Source organism: Rhodnius prolixus, unplaced genomic scaffold (genome assembly GCF_049639745.1).
Source record: "Rhodnius prolixus isolate KJV_2025 unplaced genomic scaffold, Rpr scaffold_2, whole genome shotgun sequence".
In the NCBI taxonomy this organism is placed as follows: Eukaryota; Metazoa; Arthropoda; class Insecta; order Hemiptera; family Reduviidae; genus Rhodnius; species Rhodnius prolixus.
In genome coordinates, this window is record NW_027411592.1 from 24,398,833 (window position 1) to 24,414,445 (window position 15,613).

Consider the following 15,613-nt stretch of genomic DNA (forward strand, 5'->3'; position numbering starts at 1 on the left):
CTATTTACAGCTTCAAATGTAAGAATTGTAGCCAAATGAAAATCTTAAAGTTTTGGAAAGTTAAGGAATTCGGTTAAAACATAGTTTTAGGTTCTGTCTTCACCTCCTTATTGATGCTCAGGAACCCACTCAATATTCCCCTCTGAGACGTTTTAGAATTTGGGGGTTCTAGTGATGGTATGTATACCTTGTAAGAACAGTAACTTGCTAAGCATCTAAATCTTTCCTGCATCGCCGTAAGTTAGGAGATATATTAGAGTTTCTTCTAATCGCTTTCTGATTTTGCAGAAGACATAACGTTTCATGCCATTTTCTTAGGGTCCTCTGAATCTATAATACCCAGTCATGAGACCTGACATTTTGCGAAACTTTATTTCACTCGCCCAAAGAAAATTTCAGATTTTCTCTGGTTATGTATAGTTGCTCCAATAGAGTCCCTAAAATGGCACTTTGGCTTCCTTAACATGTCAAAGCACCAGCCATCAAATTTTGTTACACTCTGAGATAGTACTCAGAATTTTGTTCAAACTCAAGACATGTTCAAACCACTTTCGAGCTGATGACAGTGGAGCTCAGCGCTTTAATGGCTGCCTGAATATCGAAATGGATAACAATCTCCTGATTCCGATATTTCCTGTCGAGGTGATCTTCTCATGACGTGAATTTTCTGCAGGCAAGATTTCAATTGCAATTTGATGACCAATCTTGTCATCCACGAATACAAATTTCTTAATTAGTTAATCTAATTTTAGATGTAAGGTGTAACAATGTAGAAGAAGTCATCCAATTTACAAGTATATAGTTTAAAAAAATATCCTCCAAGTACCTTCATACCTGGCTCACAAGACATAACGTGGGGCTGCATAGACTTTCCACTTGGGGTTTAGAGGTATTATCTCCAACGAAACACATCTCATGCCTACATGATTGAACACCAACTTTACTTACCTATATTTCACATGTACTTTAGCTAATGTAATTGGCTCAAAATATTTGTTTTCTGTAAATATTTCAGTACAATGTCTTAATGTAAATGAACTATATACATTGAAAGAATTTTATTCATTAAAAGAAAATTATGTAAAGTGCGATAATTAACTAAGGAAGAGTTTTTCATTTGAGAGATTTTTCCGCTAAATTACTGACAGTTGCAGCAAGGGAACGCACAAAAAATATTAAGTCCACAATTAAGTATAAAATATTAATTGAGCTTCCTGTGAGTTTTAGCTTAAACAACCTTTTTTTTTTATTGTTAACTCAAGGGACCTAGAAACAAGTTATTTCCAAAATTTGAGATGATCAAAACAATTTCTGTAATAAAAAGTAAAAAAGGAATAATAAAAAAGTGATGCTGCTCAGTTGTAAGAAAGGACTTATTAAAACAATTTTCAGACATTAGTAATCAAAGAACCTTAAAATATAAAATTATGATTTCAATGTCAGGTTACTTCAAGTATTGAGTGGAACAAAATATTTGAATAATCACTTGACACAAAACTTAAATATGCATTTGCAATTAACAGAAATTCTAACAAGAAAAATGGTGTTCCTTGTAATGAGTGTCCTCTGTCCGGGGGGCCAGCAGTGCTCTAACTAAAAAAGCTCAAAGCGCCAATGACCTCAGATATTAAAGCTTAAATAAAAAGAAAAAAACAAACAACTGAAAATAAATTAGTATATTAGAATAAATATCTCATTTACAGTCTTTGGTTAGGAAATATTAAAAATTATACTTTAAATTTTAAATATGGTGTTACATAATTCCAACACCAGGAATTCCTTGTAATACAATTTTTTTTATTAGTACATATTTTCATCATGGCCATTGCCGCCAAGAAATATTCATTTATCAACGCATTATATGTTTTGGCACAATTTTTGCCAAAATAAGCGTTTTAACAATTAAAATATTTTTTTTTTTTTAGGTTAAGAAATATAACTTTTGTATTAAAGAAATGGTAGGAATACAAAAATATTTCTAAAAATACGGGTAACATTCGAATATAAGATTTCATTATAAATACTTGCTTCTATTTTATAACAGAATAAATAAAATAGATTTACCCACAAATCTACTCAAGAGAACCAGGAAAGATTTACATTAAGAAACAATGTCTGTCTATAAAGGGTGTTATAAAAAGGATCTGAACATTGAGATTGTTTTTTGGGGAGATACAAACATAGAAAAATAATAAATAATTTTTTTAGTAACTTTCTATATTTGTAACTCCCCAACTTTGTTTCTCATAAAGATGCGCATGAATTTTTAACACTATCAACATCCTGCCACAAACATTCACTTGCAATAAAGTTTTAGTTACAGCAGAACTTTAACACACTATCAATAACAAAAAAAAATCTTGCCCGCTCTGTTTTAAAAAGTCCTAAATTGGTGTAGGTCAGTCTTCTAACAAATAGCCTTTAATGAAGGGAAGCCCTGTTGGTACTCTCTTCTGGTAATCCATATAATCATAGCCGAAAAAATTTAATAGAGTAACTTCTTCAATAGTTACCCTGTCGTTAAAAAACTTCCAGCTAGCCAGTGCATAAGCAACAGTGCACAATGGATTCAGCAACGTAATCTGTGAGAGAAACATGAATACAACATTCAAATCGAAACATTTTACAATAGGAGCAACAAAAACTCATAATGCATTTTGATTTATACTTGAAACCCCAAATATCGAAAACATTACGCTTAATTCTTAGCTATATTCAACTGTAGTCTATTATTCTAATTTTAATAATCTGTTCCTACCGCACATATTTTATTAATATGGCACCGAAAAAATATTGCATAGGTTTTGTGAAACATAAAATGTTAAGAATAAATAATAAAATGAGGAATCGCATGAAATGTATACTGGATGCACACTTAAAAAACATAATTTTCCTTTAAAGGTATTTAACTATTATTAGGATTCTTTTGAAATACTATAAGTTTAAAAAACGTAAATTAATGCCCATTTTTTCAAGCGGGCTTTGCGTAAACCTGCCAAATTTAGTGTCGTGGACGGAAGAGACTAGTAAACTTACTTTACTATTAGATATATTTATAACCATTAAATAAAGAACAAGGCTAGACAAAGCAATCGAACACAGTTCGGTTACATCTTAGCGTTGCGGGCAATATCGAAAGAAAAGAAGGCCTCCTAAGATGGCGATTACTGCTAAAATATTATAACTGAGCCAAGAAAGAACTTAAATGATTTTAGCACGTATGTTTATTGTATCTCACACTGGTTCCAGACTTTCATCCATCACCAGATTTAGAATAATCAGTTTGGTGTAGAGCATTCGACTTCACTTATGTTTCATGTCTCATACCACACTTGCTGACTCATCATTAGTTAACATGTTTTGTTACAAAATTTTCTTTCACAAGTGAGGTAAAACAAAATAATATAATTTATCCCAAAGTAACTTATAGATAGATAGATTAGACTAGGGCGGCCTCAAGGACTACGCCACGGCGATCCCTTTGGATCTATTGTGGCTCCCCTCACTCTCCAGACCTGTCCTTTTAATCAGACTCCTAATGCTAGAGTGCGACTCTTGGGTAAAGCTCACAGGCCTTGGTTTTTCCTCCCCGAGAAGTAACATCCTTAGCCACACGCAACACATCCCCTCACACTGACATAACACGTGCAGTGCCGTTTCCTCCTCTTCCTGACAGAACCTATAAAGGCTATCATCTGCCAGGCCCATGAGATGCGTGTATTTTCTGAGCCTGCAGTGGCCAAGTGGCCAGTTAATAGGCCTGCAATCATCCTTATAGCCCCACGGCCTTGACGGATTAATTCTGCAGTCAGCATCGGCGAATAGCCTTTAATGAACTCCTTCGCCTGTCACTGCCACCACTCCTGAGATCTACTCTACACCCATAAGTTAATGGTCGCAGACTTAACACACTTCGGAACCCCAAAACAGGGCTCTGGGCCAACGAAATGTCCCGCAGAGCCTTCCCGGGCCAATAAATCTGCCGCTTCGTTTCTCTTATGTCCTGAATGACCAGGTACCCAAACCAGAAGGACCTTATTTTGGTCAACTAATTTCCTTCAGGGCACCCAGACAGTCCCAAATCAGCCTTGAGTTGACCTGGTAGGAACTAATAGCTCGTAGAGCAGCCTGACTATCCGAGAAAATTACGACCTTAATCTCGGTAAAAGTAACTTATATCAAAGATTACCCAGGTTAAGAATTTAATTTTGTATAACTTGCAACTGAAAAACTATTTCCTTATAAAAGAAACAACCTAAGTCCAGTATAATTGGCTCGCTCAATCCAGATAGTATATGATAATTACGTAATGAATTTGTATTTAAAGCTTAAAAAATGGAAAAAAAGTGTAATACCTGAGTTCCTACAGCCCAATAAAACCAACCCATATAACTGGGGTGTCTAACTAAACCGTAAAGACCAGTGACGACTAACGTTTGATCAGGACCTTTTTCAGATCTCACTGTATGTGTGAAATTTCTTCCAGCAGTATACATGGCTAGCTTTCTAAGTACTTCGCCTCCAATACACAAGATAAGACCCACGGCTGCTATCCATGTATGTGTCTTCATACCTGTAATTTACAATTAATCACTCCAGTGATATTGAAACACAAGAAATATCATATGATTGTATTAAGAGAATCAAGTTGAACAATTGAAAATTAAAAACAATGTTAAGCATTTTTTCAACTTGCAACTCAAATTAAAAACATTTATTTTTAGAACCCAGCAGCAAACACATTACTCATTTCACATTGAATGTTTCACATTCGCTTCTAAACACGTTAATTGCGATACAAGCCCCCAGAGATATAATGCTAATTGTGTTCAGTAAGGGATCATTTTTACTGAAATGTTATGAGGGTTTTGACTATATCAAGAAATTTAATTAAAAAAAAAAATGGTTACATTCTTGAAACCTTTAAAATAATAATTGTACTTGTAGGCCTGTTAAATAAAAATTTAATTGCATATCGTCGACATATTGTTGTATAATGAATGTTTCCTATATGCCACTATATGAGCGAAGTGAGGTAATTGAGGTGAGAGAACCCCTCGCAGGATATATACATAACCAAAGAAACAGCACCATATAAGGGCGTTAATCCCAAATCCTTAAGATGCAACATAATTGGTGGGGGCCAATCGCTTTTAGTGAAGTACCACTTTACCAATTAAATTTTTGATAAAATAAAAATTATTTAAAATATTTGGGGCAAAAATAAAGATCTATTGAAAAAGTGGTTAGTTCCGCAGTGATGGATAAAATTAGCAAAAAAAGCTGATTTGAATCAAATATATTTCACTTAGTGCAGTTCTCTCAGAATTTTATTAATAATTTTTATTTAAGCAATAATTTTTAAATTTTACGGATAATTTAAGACCACTTTTTGAATTTCCATGCTGTGTAAAGAAATGTTCAGTTTAATGGAATGTGTTTCGAAAGGTTGCGAAAAGGCACCGGTAGCCTATAATCTCTGATGTTGAAGCGCCTTAATTTAAAACAAGCATGGACAAATTAAAAACTGAGGGAATTCTTATCCCTATTACATTGCTTGACTTTCCACCTGTCAGTAGTATGCTCTTAAGGGTACTGCGACAAATACGTACAACGTCCAGGTTCTGTTTTGAGAATCGGCTTCAAATTTCAAGTCGCAGTATGAAATGATTGGAGCGTCTGTATTAAGAAAGACAGAGAAATAACAAAAACGAGAACACATTATTCTGAGATTTTTGCTAGGTGAGGATCAATGAAGGATGTCACTCAGAAGTTTTAGAATAACAAACAAGATGTAACTTAAACTTTATTCTTCTGGCTTTGTGTACAAAAATTAACTAGTTACTACTTCATATCAATGTTTTCATTTAATCATGCGCTCTTGAAGCAGTAAAGACACCTCTAGAAGGTGTCTATAATATAACTGAACAGTATACCTATTTTTCAGTAAATATTGTAGAGATGGATAATGAGATGCGCAGTAGTGAGGCGCATGGATTATGAAAGTAATTAAGTTTGAAGAGAAGAAATTGGTGACGAGACAGTACCTATAAAGAATACCTAAATCAAATTCTCAGAGGTCTAAACATCAGATTTGCTTTGCCATGACGGTTCTGCTTTCTTCTGACTCCTCGTTCACTATCGAATCAATATGACCTAAATATACCTTTTCCAACCAATTTCGCCTGAAATTAGTGGCTCTTTTCCGCAAAAATATTTTGAAAGCAGGTTATTTTGCGAAATATGATTTAAATTCTGAAATCCAAATCTACAATTAAGCAGTATTTTTTTAACACATATTTGTATTTCTGGCTTAGGTAATTGTGGATAAATCGATTTGATTGAGGTAAGGTTCTGTAATCTCTAATAACGAAATTCTCAGCGGAAATGTTACCATTTCCTCATATCTGAAATCTTTTTTGAGTGACCCACTAATAAATAATACATTATAAAATTATATTTTAATCAGAACGCCCAATAAAAATTATAAATAAGCTCAATTTTAAGTTGCCATACTGTGGCACTATAAAATTACTAATCTTTAAAATTGAAAAATATCTCACCAGGAACAAACCATCTTTCAACGAAAAATTCTACCCAACTGGTGGCCGCTGCAATCTTGTAGTCCAAACTATGATCTAATATGTATGAATCTATGGTTAAAGTTGCAGGATTAGTCACAGATATAGCCAGGAACTCAGAAAAATGGAAGAAGGATAACACGCACATGTACCTATAATCAAGTCATAAATTTATGTTTTGAAAAAGAAGTCTTTTGATTCTTAAACAATTAAGATTGTTAAAAAACAAATAATACATAGCCATTTATAAATTAATACATAAATAAGGAATTTTACCATCCAAATATTGAATAAGATTCAGGTGCAAGCACTGCAGTGAAAATACCCCACGAAAAAATGGCTCCTAAAAAACAAGCTCTCACTCCAACCTAAAATTAAAATTACTATATTAAAGTAAGAGAAAGTAAAACAAAAGTATTTAATGGTTCAGACATACAAAGACTTTCCGATTTTCTAATCGGAATAGTTCTAGTGATAAATATATTAAAAGTAGGGCAACTTAAGAAACTGGCCATTTCTAAATATTAGACAATACTTGGCCATTTAATATTATCACATTCTCCTTTGCGATATTCTTTGGGAAAACGTGATCCTCCACTAGAAATAAACTCAGGTAAGTTATAATAACCAAACATTAACAGAGAGAATATATATAACATGCTTTAATGATGTGGATTTTTATTTGTTTGAATTTTTTATTAAAATGGATAATTGTTATTAATAAATGATAATTTGTTTTTATATTTTTCTGAGGATATAACAATCAGCAGTAAACAGACCAAAGATTATTGCAGTACATTCACTCGTTAATAGCATTAGGTCACCATTATAAATTACATTAATAATCCGATGCACCAGAAGTAAAACCTTTCAGGCAGAAAATACTTGCTTATTTTAAAATAAATTATAGAAAAGTACACAGCATATACATATTACTTACTTATGTACTTATTTACTAAACTAGGTTTGTTTGAGTATGCACAATGCTTTCAAAAACGTAACTAAATAATGAAAAGAATTGAACTTCTTCTTAATATGGGGCCTTAATGTTATTAACATGCTATTTTAATATTAATTTTATACAATACTTAAGTTTACATAAAAATTTCATACATCCCACACAATACACTATAGAAAATTTATAACCTACCCTAATTTAACAAATGTACAGCATAGCATAGAAATAAACTAACAAATTGTTAGTGCATATACTCACATCGTAAAGAAAATTGTTTAGCAAAAGCCACCATATTACATGAGTTCCAATGAAGTAAACAAATAAGATACAGAAAATATTTTCACACAAAAATTCGAACAACTGATTATCAAAGACCGGCGCAAAAAACACTGCCAAATTAAGGCATGACACAAGAAAACATAAGAGGCTTAGTTTACCAGCAGAAACTACCATTCTGTGTGTAATTCACTTCTGTTTATGTGCACGTGGAAATTTTATTTACAAAACCGATACTAACAACGCTCATCCTACAGATAGAAATGAAATTCTCACATTTGACTGCCAACATAGAAACTGGTATCTTATTAAGAAACGTCTGTTGCTTAAAATGTGTGCTCATGACTAAATACCGTTAGCTAACAGCCATGACCAATGATCTAAGACGTACAGTCCTACTCTTACTTGTATCTTTCGTAAAACTAAACATAACAATACTCCCACTCTGACATGTCAGACACTCCTCTGTCCTTCGAATCTTGAAAACCCCCCACTTTTCCTTTTTGTTTTATTTATTGTATGCATCAAAGAGGCGGTAAATTTTATTTTCAAAATTTTGAGATGCATTATAAAATAGAAAAGCAACCTTCTTTACCTGCGTATGAGCCAAGCCAATGTTGTAATTATATTGATCGACGCTGTAAAAGTTGGCAAGACTCCTGTCGATTTTTCTCCCTGTAGTACATCAGCTGTGACCGCGGGTGTTAAAGGATGGGGTCTACATTGGGATAAAACCTCCATTTTAAAGGTATTTTATCCAATTATACGTACCATTAATGTCATTTCATTATCTCTTCAAAAAATGCAAATAAAATAAGTACGCAATTTACTTTATAAATAATGTATTGCGCCTAATAATAGAGCGTATCACTTCGCCTTATATTGCCTATTTAAAAATTTAACTTATAAAAGGTCTTGAAGATAATAAGGAATAATTGTGTTAATATTGACACAATTCGGGTTACGAATGCTTACAGTGTCATAATACTGATTGAGCATTAATACTAGCAATACATGATAAAAGTTTTGCGATAAGATAATCTCAAGTTGATCATACTGTTCTTAATTATGTTATAATCGTTTGTATTTCTGTCAAAGAATGGAGCAGGGATTGCCCCCTCCTGGAAGGAAGGTGACCTTCCAGACAGGCCCACCAGAAGGTCCTCCAAGACAGAGGCCAAAGAGGAGCAGATTTCATGTTACTCCAGCAGTAAGTAATTCCTGGTCTTGATTAAAAATTAAATTATTCAAAAATATTCCAGAAACGAAAGTGTCACTTTCAATATTGTCCACCAGATGGCATCTTAAAGCATACTTTTTAATTTTCGCACATAGATTTGTATATTATTTCGGATTAAAATTATGTTTACAGTTTCTGAGACTACTATTGTAAAAGAATTAGGAACTTACCTATTGGATTATTTTTTCTGGTTAATTAGAATTTGAAATAGCAAAAGCTGATAGTGGCGCGCCCTGAGGGTAGAATGAGCAGGGTTTGTAGAGGTGTAGTTTAGTGCCTTTATAGCCATAGTCTAGTGTGTATAGTGTGTTAGGTTATGTTTAATAGTTCTGTGATCTGTCCTGTATGATATTATAATATGTACAGTTATTGTTTGTGATTGTCACAGAGATGATTAACATTATTTTTGTGTGTATTGTATTAATGAACATTTGTGCGTCATGACACAAAAGGGGCTACATGATATGAACGATACAGGTAATTTGGTTATTGAATTGATAAAAAAGAAACTAAAGAATAGGTGTACCCATAAATTGCTGCTGTTTACATAATGCCTTATCAGTGATAATTTTGGCCAATTTGTGTGAAAATAATTAGATAACGTTATTTTTACGTACGTCTTAATCTTCGATGTACACTTCAGTTTTGTCGAACGTCTTGCCAAAAGTCAGTTTTAACAGAACATACTTTTGCTTTTATTATGTCTATTTTTAAACTGTGTTAAGCAATAGACTGGGCCCACCTTGTCTCCAACATTTTTACATATAACTGTGCAAGTTAAAAACTAAATTTTTAAATGCCTCTGATAGCTGCTTAACTTGAGACCTTTACCAACGACTTAAGTTTTCCTTTAGTTTTCATGTAGGTATTGAATTGATACAAATTAGTTTTTCTTCTTAACTTGAATTGCAATCTTTTTTTTTTTACCTTTCGTAATATATTTCGCAATTTTCCTTTCACAGTACATTTTAGAATTTAGAAGCCCCACATACACCAACAACGACAAAAAAAAAAACGTTTATTTATTGGTTCTTCCTAAACAATATGTTCTGGGAAATAACCTTATCCCTCAAAGTTGTACCTAATGCATATTTGCAAAATAAAAAGTAAAATGTATTCAGTTCAGTTAGTTGGATATTAAATGTGACCTTGACTTATCACTTTTAATTGTTTGCATAGTTTTAATTGTTATTTGGGCTTGCTAGGCTGAATAACACTCTAAATGAGTTCAAATGAAGTAAAATATTAACATTGAGGATAATGATAAAACTCAAGTTATATAGTATATTGCCTCCAGCATTTTAATACTGACAGCCCATTTACTAATTGCGTTTTATATTTTTGCTTGCTTGATGAATTTAAAAAATTCGTTACAAAGCTTCTGAATGTTCTCTAATTAAAAAAAATTATTTGGTTACGGAAGATACTACTATTAAAAAGCTCAAGAATAAATTTTCATTTTAGAAGTCAAAAAGTTCTTCAGATATTGTGTTTGTTTACTTGTTAAGTTGTACATATCTTATTGATAAAGTATATTAATGAGCAACATGCTAATTAAGCAATTTTAATTAAACCAAAAATTTATTTATATAACTTTTCTCATTTCTTTATAATCAATCATATTAATAAATAATTACCGTCAATATAGTGCTATCTAGCGGTGGTTAGTTGTACGTTCAATAACCGTTTGATTCTTTGCAACAAGTTTTTAAATAATTTCCTGCACTTATTAAAACTCCTACAATAAAATGGCTTCAAAAAAGAACTTATCTCCTTCTTTTTGTTTTTTGTTTAGCTTTTAATTTTACACCAGCTACGCAAAGCTAGTGTCATTAGGTTCCCTGCGATCCTATTCTGTATGACATAAAATTAAATCTATTTCAATCAAATCCTAGTGCAAAACAGTTCTTATTTTAACCCAAAATTAATTCCTAATATATTTTAACTTTTTTTGAACTATACTTCCTAGTAAGAGAAAGTATTGAAGTGAATCGAATGTTTTGAGTTTTTGTCAGAAATAATTGTTTGAGTAGTATTTCAAGTCTACTAATTTAAAAAAGAAATAGATAGAAATCCATTCTACCGAAAATGCGACTTTGTTGGAGTGTTTTTATTTTTATTTTATTCTAGATTTTTTTGGGCGATTTTAATTTTTATAATGGTTTTAATCAGGCATTGAGATAACTTTGTAGAATATTGTTCACTGTTTTGGTGACTGAATCATTGATCTGAAAGGAATTTTCATTATTAAATCAAGTAGACAAATAAATATTAGACTAATTACATTAAAATAATAATTTAAAATTCCTCATATTAGACACAATCCAGTTATCTAAAGCAAGAACAAAAACTAAGGAGTACAAAATTAAAATATAAGGTTTTTATCTACTCCATTTACACTTCAGACGTACCAACTGATCCTGTGTCACATACGCAGAGGACACTGCTTTGCTGTCCACCAACCATTATCCTGTACTTGCTCACAGAAATCTGCAATCTCATCTCTCCTCATTAGAAAAGTGGTTCAAGAGATGGGCTATTAAGCTTAATGAAACCAAGTCTCAGAACATCACCTTCACTCTTCGTCACATTACTCTTCCTCCAGTCTTCTATAACCTAACACCTCTACCAGTAGTAAAAGTTGCCAGCTACCTTGGGTTTTACTTAAAAGACTTTTAGACGAAAGATCAAAACTCTCTCTGGACAACAAAAGACTGATTTATACTTATATTTTGAAATCCATCTGGGCGCATGGAATAGAACTGCGGAGTTCAACCAAACGCACAAATCTCCAAAGGATTCAGTCCCATCAATCTAAAATACTTCGAACTGTTGTATACGCTCCATTTTATGTCTCCAACCTGACTATACACACTGACCTTAACATTCCTTTTGTCACACAAGTTGCCCAAAACACGATTCAGAAAACTCCACTTCAACTTGCAATCTCATATAAATCCTCTAGCTAAAAATCTTTCTTCAAGAACTTTTCCTGACAACCCGACAAGACGCCTTAAGAGACAGTGGCCTCGTGATCTCCTCTCAAGTGAAGAATATGACTAACAGTCTAATGTTTTGGAGTGCTACCACTGGGTAACTTCTCCACTCGTATATCTCTGTAATCCGTAGTTCTGTTATCACTGTTACTTATAGCGGCTAACGCGCTGATTGTAGCAAAAATAAACGCCCCAAAAAAAAGAAGAAGAAGGTTTTTAACTAAATACTATTTATGATTGGTTACCAATTGAAGAGCTTGGTGCAAAAAGGAGCTATCTACAGTTTTTTAAAATTTTTAGTAGGGACAAAAAACTAAATGTGCTTTAAGATGTATTCCTTATGTTGTATCTGCTGTAAGGATTAGTTAATATATTGAGATGGGATCATTTGGGGCTCAATTTGAACTTTCTAGGGCATTTTTTAAGCTTGCTATAAGCAAAAGTTATTTTGCAGCTAACTCTTTTTTGCACCTAAATCATAATTTTCCTTAAAACGAGTACATATTAAGTACTTTAGTCAACAGATTTCTTGTTTTTGAGCTTTTGAGTGGCATTTTGTGTCTTGTCGAAGCGAATGTTAGATATATTATTATGCCCGTCAAAAAGAAAAATAATATCTACCTAATATAAACATTAAATAAACCTAATATAAAAAATTTATTGCGTCATCTTTTCTATTTGGAGCAAAAGAATGTTATCTGCAGTAGTAAACTCATTTTTGCTCCAAATCTAACCTAGGTTAGAGAATAAGTAATAATAAACGAGTCTTTATGCAGTTAATGCGCCAAAAGATGTAGAATTGAACATACAATAGGGGGCGCCACTAAACACATTTTCTGAAAAAAATGTAGATACTTTTTGCACCAAGCTCTTCAATTGGTTTGTAATTACTTGGTGCATACCCATTCAACTTTATTTCGTAACCTACCTACAGCAGTTAAATGACTGAAGGTTTGGTTGTTTGGGTAATTAATAACAAATCTGTTAGACGTTTTTTGCACGCGGCGTAAAGTCACAGACAAATTACGAGGTTTGATTCAGACAAACCTATTAAAACTGTCCGGTAGGACAGTTGTATAAGGATCGATCGTCAAAAACTGCACGAAAAAGCGTAACGCTGAAATTAATATGTAGGTTTGTAATATATGACATAAAATAGGGGCTATAGTACTAATAATAAACAAAAATTAAAGTCATTTAAGATAAGTGAAAACTAAATTCACTAAAAGGAATGTGTAATTTGAACTATAAGTCTTCTAACATATCCAGTTCTTGTTTTGATAAGCACATTTCATAATTTAGTATTATTTCCTGCAAATATTTCAGAGACTCGAACTTAGTGGCCAATTATTTGGTCCAAATTTTCATTTTTGAGCAGTACTTAAGTCTTTCCTCTGATTGTTTCTTGTCTAAAAGTATCGTATTTAGCCCTTTGTGATAGTTCACTCGAAACACTCAATTTTCCGAGAAACTGCGGATACAATATTGAATCAAGCGTTTTAATTGGTTGTAAAAGACATAAAAAGATCTGGTGCCAGAATTAACACCACGCATCATAAAATTCTTCAGTATATAATAATTGAGTTTTAAATTGTGTTTCCATTAAATGCTAGTTTCTTTAGATATCGTGATGAAATTTTTAGAATTCATTTAAAAAAAAACTTAGCAGATAACTGTCCAGTTCTCTTTCAGCATCAATAAGGTTTGCGCCACAATTAAATCAAGTCAAAAAACTAGCTCCTTTAAATACCTCGACAATATTTGAATCTTAAAACCAACGCCTGATTTAAAGTGCATTAGCCTTGATTTCGAAACTAATAAGTAGACAAACAAGACTTTATGATCTTTTTAATAAGATACAGAGTGGGGCAAAAGGGATGTAATACAAAAACTATTCAACTTACAGAAATTATGTTTATATTGTTTAATTCAGTACAGAATCTAGTTTTTTACATTAAGTTTGAAAGATGATATCACGTAGGTGGCGGCCGTCAGCCGCGATGCACTCTTGAAGGCGAATTCTGACGTTTTCAACCGCTCTTCTGCACATTTCGATGGGTAATGAAAACTCAAGGGAAATTCACTAAAGGCCACTTCACTCCTCTAAAGTGACTGTATAGTTTGCAGTATCCCAATTTGGGATTATTGGTCCTTACTTTTTCGAGGATAATGGGCGAACCGTCACTGTCATCGCTGAGCGCTATGTGACAATGTTGGAAGAGTTTTTTGAACCTGAGCTGGAAGAATTGAGTGAAGCAACTAATCTGGGAGACATCTGGTTCAAACAGAACGGGGCTACATCCCACACTGCTAGGATTTCAGTGGCGAGATTGAGGGGTGACATGGAGTGGCCTGCGCGCTCACCAGATTTGAGCGTTTGTGATTTTTGTTTCTTTGGGGGTAGATAAAGGAAAAAGTTTTTAAACATCGTCCACATACCTAGGAAGAACTTAAGGACAGAATCAGAGAGGAAGTTACGGCAATACCCATCGAAATGTGCAGAAGTGCAGGTTGAAAACTTCAGAATTCGCCTTCAAGAGTGCATCGCGGCTGTCGGCTGCCACCTACGTGATATCATCTTTCAAACTTAATGTAAAAAACTAGATTCTGTACTGAATTAAACAATATAAACATAATTTCTGTAAGTTGAATTGTTTTTGTTTTACATCCCTTTAAAACCGGTTCATACCTTTTGCCCCACTCTGTATTTATTTGCCTTTATTAAAATTTATTTTAAAAGTTGTGCTAATCATTCAAATCTGCTGCTCCTGCAGGATTTCTAAAGAGGCCATTTTCGAAAATAAGTATTTCTACGAATAGTAACTTAGAACATAGAGCTTTCATAATCTAAAATCTCAAAATAATTAAGTTAGCTGCGGATCAGCCTTCAAATGGATATCGTGATGGAGTCTAGCCCGGGATCTTGATGGCCAACATCCGACCACATGTTTTGATGAAAGTAATATATAAGCCCATTTCTCATAACATCACTATGCGATATCTGTACAGAAAATAACCCAACTTTAAAAAAATAACTTTAGTATTAGATTCACAGAATTATTCAAAATTCGAACTTGGAAATACTCCCCTCCTCTTTTCACATGTTATATTCACCGGAATGAAGTTTTCACTTCGCCAAGCTGTCCTGGTTTAAAAAACAGTTTTTATTTTTCCTGTAACTCAACCAAGTCACATGACCAGGACCTGAGGAAGACAATAAATTTGTGGAAACGTTGGCGTAAAGACGGAGTTGTTGTTTTTCATTTTGACCGAATCCTCGCTATTTCAATGCTAAATGTTAATAGATTACGTCACCAAAAAAATAATAAAAATTTCAATCTTTATTTTGTGCTTAGCAATTGATCTAGGGACTAGATCACCTTCAGGGCTTTTCTCTTTATGATTTAAGGCGCGTCAACATCTCAGGTTGTCCGGAGCTATTTTCAGTGCACTGCCGTTCTCCGGAAAGTGTACTCTCGTTACTGACAACAATGTCCATCACACTGACAGTGGAACTGTAAGAAGCTCTTAGAAAGAGAAAATCTAACGGCGACCTGCTGGA

General features: G+C 33.2%; 2 protein-coding genes across 6 annotated transcripts in view; one reads left to right on the plus strand and one right to left on the minus strand.

Moving 5' to 3' along the window:
• Positions 1 to 1,661: 1,661 nt before the first annotated feature.
• On the minus strand, positions 1,662 to 8,253 carry Icmt (isoprenylcysteine carboxylmethyltransferase ste14). The gene is made up of 5 exons (XM_074121075.1): positions 7,798 to 8,253; positions 6,858 to 6,949; positions 6,564 to 6,733; positions 4,356 to 4,573; positions 1,662 to 2,582 (listed from the first exon to the last, which is right to left on the minus strand). The coding sequence occupies exons 1-5, from the start codon at positions 7,990 to 7,992 to the stop codon at positions 2,400 to 2,402; spliced, it is 858 nt and encodes a 285-aa protein (XP_073977176.1). The 5' UTR covers positions 7,993 to 8,253; the 3' UTR covers positions 1,662 to 2,399.
• A 148-nt stretch (positions 8,254 to 8,401) lies between these two features.
• The window catches only part of SNF4Agamma (SNF4/AMP-activated protein kinase gamma subunit), a 297,611-nt gene continuing 290,399 nt past the window's right edge, over positions 8,402 to 15,613 (plus strand). For 2 of the 5 annotated variants that reach the window (XM_074121066.1, XM_074121067.1), the window contains exons 1-2: positions 8,402 to 8,563; positions 8,914 to 9,025. In XM_074121066.1, coding sequence (XP_073977167.1) covers positions 8,417 to 8,563; positions 8,914 to 9,025 — 259 coding nt within the window. In that variant the 5' untranslated portion in view covers positions 8,402 to 8,416. Of the gene's footprint in view, positions 8,564 to 8,913; positions 9,026 to 9,312; positions 9,533 to 15,613 lie in introns of those variants that run through there. The other 3 variants (XM_074121068.1, XM_074121069.1, XM_074121070.1) reach the window with 2 other exon arrangements.